The sequence below is a fragment of the Scomber japonicus genome, chromosome 20 (genome assembly GCF_027409825.1).
Source record: "Scomber japonicus isolate fScoJap1 chromosome 20, fScoJap1.pri, whole genome shotgun sequence".
In the NCBI taxonomy this organism is placed as follows: domain Eukaryota; kingdom Metazoa; phylum Chordata; class Actinopteri; order Scombriformes; family Scombridae; genus Scomber; species Scomber japonicus.
Window position 1 is genome coordinate 4771404 of NC_070597.1, and position 8431 is coordinate 4779834.

The window sequence follows — 8431 nt, forward strand, 5'->3', positions numbered from 1 at the left end:
GAAACAAACATTTAAGTCAAGTTGGCATTTACCACTCTAAATATAACTGGGTTTAAATTTGACCCAGTTTGTGGGTGAATACTAGTTTAACCTGGCAGAGACAGCCAGGTGTTGTTCTGACCCAGTTTAAATGTGATGGAGGGTTTAAAGCTCTTTTTAGTTTGGTACTGAATGATTGAAGTTTGAGTTAAAACAGCAGACTGCTATTAGGTAATGTTAGCTAAATGTTTGCATGCTTTTATCTAAACTGGGTATTATTATATAATGCATGAACAGTGCAATGCATAAATAAAGTGTATATAGTAGTTTGCACCTCCAACTCAAGCTGTGTGCAGGTGCAGGAGGCTTTACAGCACACACTATCCTCTATCCTTATATTCTTGATTTAGATAATGACCTCCACCCCCCTTAACCTAAAAAAAAAATCCCCTTTAACTGTTAAAAAAATAGAGAGAACATGAGGAAGAGCTCCACAGAGAGGAGAGGATGCTACAGACAGGAAACAGGCGCGTGCACACAGAATAATGGAGCATTCATAGGAAGGAGAAACAAGCCAGGCTCAAAAAAATGACAGCTCCACCTACAATTAGGAAGGATCACGTGACCCCAAATAACACCCCCACGATCAATATGTGCAGAGGAAACACACAGGAGGAAGGAAAACGATGTAACACACCCAACAGCTTTAATGTGCAGCTGCAAAAGACTTTTAACACAACTTTAAAGCCTTTAAATGATAATTAAAGCTGCAGCTATATGGAATAAAAGATCTTATTATTATTATTATTATTATTATAACCTATGTGAGATCTGATACTGTGAGATTGTCTTCTGCAGCACGCCTCAGAGATCAAAGGCATCCATTTACGTTAATTAGTTAAATATTACCTCTAAAAGCCAATCAAAGCTATCGAGTAGGAAGCAAAAACAACCGCGACGAGTGGAGATCAAAGCGCCGCCAAAAAGCCTCCAAATCGATCCTCTGCAGCAAAGCAGCTCTGATCATGTAAACCAGACCCGGCCTCATTACATACATACACACACACACACATATATATATATATATAAATAAATAAATACAATTCATTAAAAAAGAAACTTGTGCACGTGTGCGTTTAGTGCTGCTGACTACACTGTCTCCATCTGCAGCTCAGACCCGAGCAGCCTGATCACTCATTCACATTACACTAAAAAACTAATCTCATTACATAAACAACAAGGACGTAATGGTATGTGAATGTAATGGCATGGCTCCTTCTGTGTAGCCTAGAAATAAAATAATAAAATAAAAAGCCCTCTACCAGACTAAATAGTGATAGCTTTCTTTAGAGGAGTGATGTATAGCAGCTCTGGCATCATGTCTGAATTTATTATTACAGCTTTGGACAAGTTCCCAGCAGCACTGTTTAAAGCCAATAGAGATGTAGCTGCTCCTCTCTCTCTCTCTCTCTGTGTGTGTGTGTGTGTGTGTGTGTGTGTGTGGAGAGAGCATATACACTTTAAGAAGAAGAAAAAAAAGGGGGGAGGGGGTGTGAGAATAAAAATAAAAATCTTTTGAGAGAGTCGTTTTCCACTCAGGCGTCTGGTCTGATGGTGCAGGGGATGGAGTGAAAACCTCTTAACAGCTCGTTTTCCTTATCTAAATCCACTTAAAATGGACTTGGTGCCAAAAAAAAAAAAAAAAAAAAAAAGAATATATGTAGTATACGTATATTATAGCAGCTTTGCCTCCTCATGTGACACTGAGCCACCTTAATGTTTCCAGGCTTTCCCATTCAGCCTCTAATTGCCATTAAGATGTGGGAGATGGAGAGATTTTTGCCACACACACACACACACACACACACACACACACACACACACACACACACACACACACACACACACACACACACACACACACACACACACACACACACACACACACCTCACGTGCGTAATAGTAATAGTAATAAAAAGCCTTATCTTTAACGCATGGCTGTTATTACCATACATGAATACATGAAAGTGCTGCTTGCATGATCAGCAGAAAGCCTTTTTTTTTCTTTCCCCCTCTCTCTCACACACACACTCACACACACACACACACACACACACACACACACAGTGAAATAGTATGCAGGGCGGTGTGTGAGCTGCAGAAACACTGTCTGTCCACTCTGCTTCACCCTGCTGGCATGCAAAGCCACACCATCACATCATCTAATGCGAAGAAGCGACGGCGGCTGCCTCCTCTGCTGGGATTATTCTAATCTGGCACAATTTCCAAAGGTGAGAGAAAGAAAGAGAGAAAGAGAGAGAGAAAGAGAGAGAGAGTGTGTGTGTGAGAGGAAAAAAGAGAGAGAGAGGTGTGTTTGTTGTTTGTCTGCTTGTGCATGCAGGATGTTTTTCTTTTTTTTTTCTTTTTCTCCTTCTTCTTCTTCTTCTTCTTCTTCTTCGTGGGGGGAATGAATGTAGGTTTTTGAAGGTAAGGCAGTCGGGGTGTTGTGCCGCGCGCGCTCGGTTATGTGTCTTTATGATTTACGAGCCTGACTCCAGCCACGGTTCAACCAGAGTTCATAAAGCTGCATGCCTCCAGACTTATTCTCTCTCTCTCTATATATATATGCGTGGTGTGTGTCTGCTTCTCTTTCTCTCTCTTTCCATCTCCCCCTCTCCCTCTCTCGTAATTTTGCTCTGTTTAATTTCAAAAGAAAGACTAAATTGAATCAAATAAAAAGAGAAAGATATCGAGGCTGGATTTGTCCCTTTTTCTTTGTTGTGTGTTAGGGTTTTGGGTTTTTAAATCGCGCTTTGTCTCCGTTTGCATGGCATCAACCAGCTGCAGCAGCACAATAGACTTCTGTATTATTTGCAGTTTGATGGATGAGTTCTGGTGTAAAATGTGATATAACATTAATTTCATTTCCCTTTGAAAATGTGTGAGACAAGGACAGGACTATAAATTAACTGACTTACAAGGCTTCTTATTTATTAAGGCCTGTATATAATGTCATTAGGAGGAAACACTATTTAAATAAAAAGGGATGCATTTATATTTATATTTATATTAAATGTATTTTATTTCTTGTCTATGCTTTTAGTATTTATATGAAGATTAATTAGTATTATTCATTTTCTCTTATCCTTCATGAACCAAAACAAAAAAGCTATATTTTTATGAGCTAAAATAATTATAATATGCTTTTTTATTGCTAAAATGATCGAATTACACTATTAAATATAAAATAAGTATGATTGTGAAGAAGTGAGGTTATTAACTGCATTAAATTAAAAAAGCAAAATTGTGAAATTTACGCACACATTTTTTTCCACATCGTCTTTTTTTCTTCTTCTTCTTCTTCTCTCCACTAAACTCTTCATTCTCGGTTGTGTGTGTGCATCCATGAGAGGCTTGCTATTCATGTCAGCACACTATTGAGTTGATAAGATGGATCATTTAGTCTCCTCCCTGATTCTGTGTTGTGTTTTTTTTTTTTTTTTTTTTGGGCCCAGGGCTTTTCTGGAAACCTGCCATGTGACATTTGGCTGCCTGTGCTCCGTCAGAAGGTCAAGAAGGGGCCCTCGCGCTCATTTAATGGAAAATGCAGAAAACGCACAACAGCATCCAGCAACAACACCACTTCTTCTTCTCCTCCCATAATAACAGCAGTGAGTCTCTGCAGAATGTGCGTGCAGGGGATGTCGGTGCGTTTTGTTGCACGCATTATCCCGCAAATGCATCTGCTGCTGCTCCTCTTCTTCCTCTTCCTCTTCCTCCTCTTCCTCTTCCTGCTGCTCCTGATGGGCACCAAGTGGAAACTCTGCAGCTTCTTCATCCTCGGAGGTCAAAGCAGCAGCAAAATGTCAAGTTTACTGTGAGCAAAAAGGTTTTCCCCTGGATGAAAGAGTCCAGACACGCAAATCAGAAAGCCAGCAGGAGGATATCAGGTCTGTAAGATATAAAAAAACAAGCAGGCTGGATATGATGAAGGGAAGGAGGGAGGGAGGGAGGCCTTTTCATTCATTCATTCATTCATTCATTCAGTCCTGCTCCTCTTCATCTTCATCGGGGCTCCTAATGAAAGTTTAATTGAGGGAATTAATGTGTAGCTTTATATTTTCCAGGTCAAAAGGTCACCAGACTATTAATTAAGCTAGAGGCAGACATGCAGGAGAAAGATACACATACACAGGCTCACTTCATTTATTAGTTTTAATATTCATTTCGAGCTAAAATTAAATAAATATACTATAACAGAGGAGAAGAAATGACTTTAATTATTATAGGAATAGCAGAAGTTGCAAAGAAAGAGTGAATATCTCTGGATTTAAACTTTAAAAAGGTAAAGTTTAGGTTATTTAGAGGCTATATCCCAAATCACTAATTTGCTTTATGGCTTATATAATAAACATAAATTATCTTTAACTCAATTAAAAGTTTCTAAATGAATAAAACTCAAGATGTAGCTATAAAAAAAACCTAAAAAGGGGGTTAAAATATCCACTATAGGTTATTTAATTTACTAATAGAATATATAATAAAAAGCTAAATATTACACATAATAATATCCAGACTCCTTCTTACAAGCTATTAATATTTGACTCTATTTTTCATCTTAAATCCACATTTTTAAACCCAATATGTCTTTTTTTTATTTATACATTTCAGTCTATATGTTAGTACTGAGCTGTTTCTTCTTCGTTTTTGTTAATTTGTGTTTTTATTTAAATAAAAAAGGAGAAAAAAAGGCAGAAAAATATGTGAGTAGCTCCCATTTCTACCCCTGACTCCTTCATGATCAGCCCTCCTCCTCCTCTCTCTCTCTCTTTCTCTCTCTCTTTCTCCACAGACTGCACCGTCAACGAGAAGTGTCCCCAGAGCGCGTCCCCGGCGGCCTCCAAACGCACACGCACGGCGTACACGAGCGCGCAACTGGTGGAGCTGGAGAAGGAGTTTCACTTCAGCCGCTACCTGTGCAAGCCGAGGCGGGTGGAGATGGCCAACCTGCTCAACCTCCACGAGAGACAGATTAAAATTTGGTTTCAGAACCGGAGGATGAAGCAGAAGAAGGACGAGAGAGTCCAGGGCCTTAATATCTCCACCACCTCCTCCTCCTCTCCCCCGTCTTCCCCCTCCGCCCCGGGCAGCCCCACTCTATCCAGCCTGGGTTATGTACATCTGGGCGGGGATTACCAGTCAGCCTCCCCTCCACCACCACCACCACCTCCACCTCCACTCAAGCCCCAACAACACCATGAATCCCAGCCTGCGTACTCTGCAGAATACTCCAAATATCCAGCTTCCGGCTTTACGCACGGCCCGCAGTTTGACCCGCAGTACCACATCACGCACAGCTCCAGCACCACCAACACCAGTAGCACCAGTAGCAGCACCAGCAGCAGCACCAACACCAACACCAACACCACACACTCAGCAGTCCAAAACGTGTCGTATTTCTCACAGAGCTGCTCTCCTCAGGACAGAATCATGCAAGCTCCAAAACTCACTCATCTGTAGCTCAACTAAAAAAAATAAAAGTCCTCCACAAATTTTAATTTATCTACTGGTGCATGCATTTTTTTTTTAAACAAATATATGAGTCTATTATTTATTGAGCTAATTCATCTAAATATGAAGTCTCAAGTGGTATTTATTTATTTATTTAAAGCTATATACGTTTATTCATCTTTTAATCTATTGTGTTATTTGCTCTAATTATTCGTTAAGAAGTGACGTAATGCAGCTTTAATTTAAAATGTTCACTGTTGAGATTTGAAGCTCCAAAAACCAGCACACAGCAAAATGACTGTAAAGCCGAAATGCTATGAAAGAAAAAAAGGTAAATCTTTATTTTTATTTGGGTTAAATCTTAATTACCATTTAAGGGCCCATAACGTCACATTTAACTCTTATTTAATGACAGGCTGACTGAGGAGGTGAGAGGTTGTTGGATGATATTACATTATAGTTTGAGTGTCATTAAATCTCAAGTATACGTTAAAAAAAAGAAAAACAGACAGATTTAACATTTTTTTAAAAAGGGGGTATATAAAATGGTTGTTGAAATGTGTCTTTTGTTCCTTTATGGGGCAAAGTGGGCCACACAAGCTGTCTCCTCTTTAAAAAGAGCGCATGATGGATCACTCAATTCACTGCAACGCTGTCTGATTCAGAGGCTGCATGTTGACCAGGCTGAGGAAATTATCTCATAATAATAATAATAAGAATAATAAGACAAAAAAATAAACCTCACTAAATTTTATTTTATATTTCTTTAAAAGGTTAAGCTCAATTTTTCCTAAAATGACAAGTAATTAAAATTAGCGCGCAAAAGCTAAATTAATATCAGTGCTTTAAAACACACTGTAGGCCATTTATTAAAAAATAATAATATTAAAAAAGAAAGATTAAGCAGCTTTATAATTAATAGATTATTATTTTATACTTTTTTGAGGGGCTTTAAATAGCTTTCAGGTTTAGTTAAAAGAATAATTTACTAGTGTGTGTCGTAACTTTTGGCACATTCAGTCCAATAGTAATAAAACTACAAGCTCTGGAGGCCATTTGCTATTGTAACTATTTATAATAAATCACTATTATTCTCATGTTATACTTTTTCATTTCGTGAGCTGCTGCAGACGTGAAAATGTGTCCTGATGTTTGTGTTCTTATCAGATGGATGAGCGAGTTTGATTGAAGCATTTGTCATGTAAATGCGGCCCGTTTGATGGACGAGCCTCGCAGACTTGACAGAGTGCTGTAGGTCCCTCTCCATTGGCGTGCAGCGGGTCACATGGTGTGTCAGGAAGGTGATATGAGGGGTGGAAGGCAGTTTTACAGCTTTGACATACTACCTAGAAGGGTTAGGGGCAAAAAGGGAGCACCGATTAATGACTGCTCAGGCTTGATCACCTCAGAACAAACAATAGGCCAAGCGCTCCAAGGATGAACTCCTACTTAGATTACCCCGTGTGTAACAGAGGAGCAAATATCTTCAGTGCCAAGGCCGGATATCACAATTTAAACCATGGATACATGTCGTCCAACTCGTGCGCAACAAGTGATAGTTACGCACCAGACGGTCGGTTAGTTGCAGCAACTTCTGCGCCACATCACACTCCGAGTCTCCCTCTGCACCACCAGACACACGTCAACCTGGATCTGCAGTTTGCATCGCCGGGGAGCTCCATGTACGGCTCGCCTCTGGAGTACGGACATCACCAGTACGGCCTCGCTCCGGAGCAGGACCGGGGTTACATCCACGCTCAGGTTTCACCCCTCGGAACAAACATGGCTCCTTACACCGGGGACAGTTGTGGGCCTGGAGTCGCAACTGGAAACCAGTATCTACATTTTGGAAACGACCAGAGGCAGCAAGAGTATTCAGAGAGTGTTTACGCGAGGTTACCGGCCCAGAGTAAAGAGAAGGATCTGGATCATGTGGAGGAAACTTCTAAAACCTTCGACTGGATGAAAGTGAAGAGGAATCCTCCTAAAACAGGTTTGTACATCCTTGAGACGAATTTGAGTCATATAAGAGTTAAGAAGTGCAATTTATAGAAGCCATGTGAAGCTAAATATTATCTCACAGTGCGTAAACGGTGCGTAAAAACACAACTCCAGTTGATATAATGAGGCCTTAAAGTGTTTTAGGTTGTTCAATTAATGTTTCGCACGTTCTTCTCTATTCATTCAACATCTAAACGCCATACATTAGCTCAACGAGTTTCATTTTTCTTCATCATCATCAACCATTCCTCCATTTTTCTCCACATTGGAACACACACACATTTATCTATACAGCTGTCCTGTCGGAGTTTGGAGTTCCGGGCCAGCACAACGTGATCCGCACCAACTTCACCACCAAGCAGCTGACCGAGTTGGAGAAAGAGTTCCACTTCAATAAATACCTGACGAGGGCACGGAGGGTGGAGGTGGCTGCAAGTCTGGAGCTGAACGAGACGCAGGTGAAAATTTGGTTTCAGAACCGACGCATGAAGCAGAAGAAACGAGAGAAACTGGGCTGCGCTTTGGTGACAAGTTCGGCACCTGTGGAGAAACTCTCAGGCCTTGACACCTCTCCAAAGCCAAAGCCAAAGGGGAAAGACTGTGAACCATGATCTTTAAAAAAAACAAAAAACCCTAATATAACTGTGAGGTCCTGCCCCCCCCCCCCTCTCCCCTTTCAGTTCCACACCATTCCAGAAAAAAAGACATTTTTAAGGACTTGTGAAGTATACAGGGTATGTCTGCCTCCTGCTTGTGTGCTTTATGTGCATTGGTTACTGATTTGGATGCTGAGAAACTTTATCTTTGACCTGAATGGATGTCTTGTATTTTGTAATCCTCCTATAAATCCATGCTGTGTTGTTTTTTTTGGTTGTTTTTTGTGGCGCTGAAGTACTCAGTGTCATCGTTTGCACTATTTATTTACAGGGTATTTTCACA

The 8431-nt window shown here is 40.4% G+C and overlaps 2 protein-coding genes across 2 annotated transcripts; both read left to right on the plus strand.

The window, feature by feature from the left end:
• Positions 1-2405: 2405 nt before the first annotated feature.
• Positions 2406-8103, plus strand: LOC128381478 (homeobox protein Hox-B1b-like). Its single transcript, XM_053341498.1, has 3 exons — positions 2406-2438; positions 6816-7484; positions 7787-8103. The coding sequence occupies exons 2-3, from the start codon at positions 6929-6931 to the stop codon at positions 8101-8103; spliced, it is 873 nt and encodes a 290-aa protein (XP_053197473.1). The 5' UTR covers positions 2406-2438; positions 6816-6928.
• LOC128381867 (homeobox protein Hox-A3-like) lies at positions 3585-5500 on the plus strand. The gene is made up of 3 exons (XM_053341890.1): positions 3585-3687; positions 3796-3930; positions 4833-5500. The coding sequence occupies exons 1-3, from the start codon at positions 3585-3587 to the stop codon at positions 5498-5500; spliced, it is 906 nt and encodes a 301-aa protein (XP_053197865.1).
• Positions 8104-8431: the final 328 nt, after the last annotated feature.

Excerpts from the sequence above, each read along its gene's own strand:
- LOC128381867 (XM_053341890.1), top strand. The coding sequence starts at position 3,585 with ATGCAGAAAACGCACAACAGCATCCAGCAACAACACCACTTCTTCTTC. Across the intron at positions 3,688-3,795 it reads TGTGCGTGCAGGGGATGTCG|TGGAAACTCTGCAGCTTCTT; the intron begins GTGCGTTTTGTT and ends ATGGGCACCAAG. Across the intron at positions 3,931-4,832 it reads AGCCAGCAGGAGGATATCAG|ACTGCACCGTCAACGAGAAG; the intron begins GTCTGTAAGATA and ends CTTTCTCCACAG.
- LOC128381478 (XM_053341498.1), top strand. The coding sequence starts at position 6,929 with ATGAACTCCTACTTAGATTACCCCGTGTGTAACAGAGGAGCAAATATC. Across the intron at positions 7,485-7,786 it reads GAGGAATCCTCCTAAAACAG|CTGTCCTGTCGGAGTTTGGA; the intron begins GTTTGTACATCC and ends TTATCTATACAG.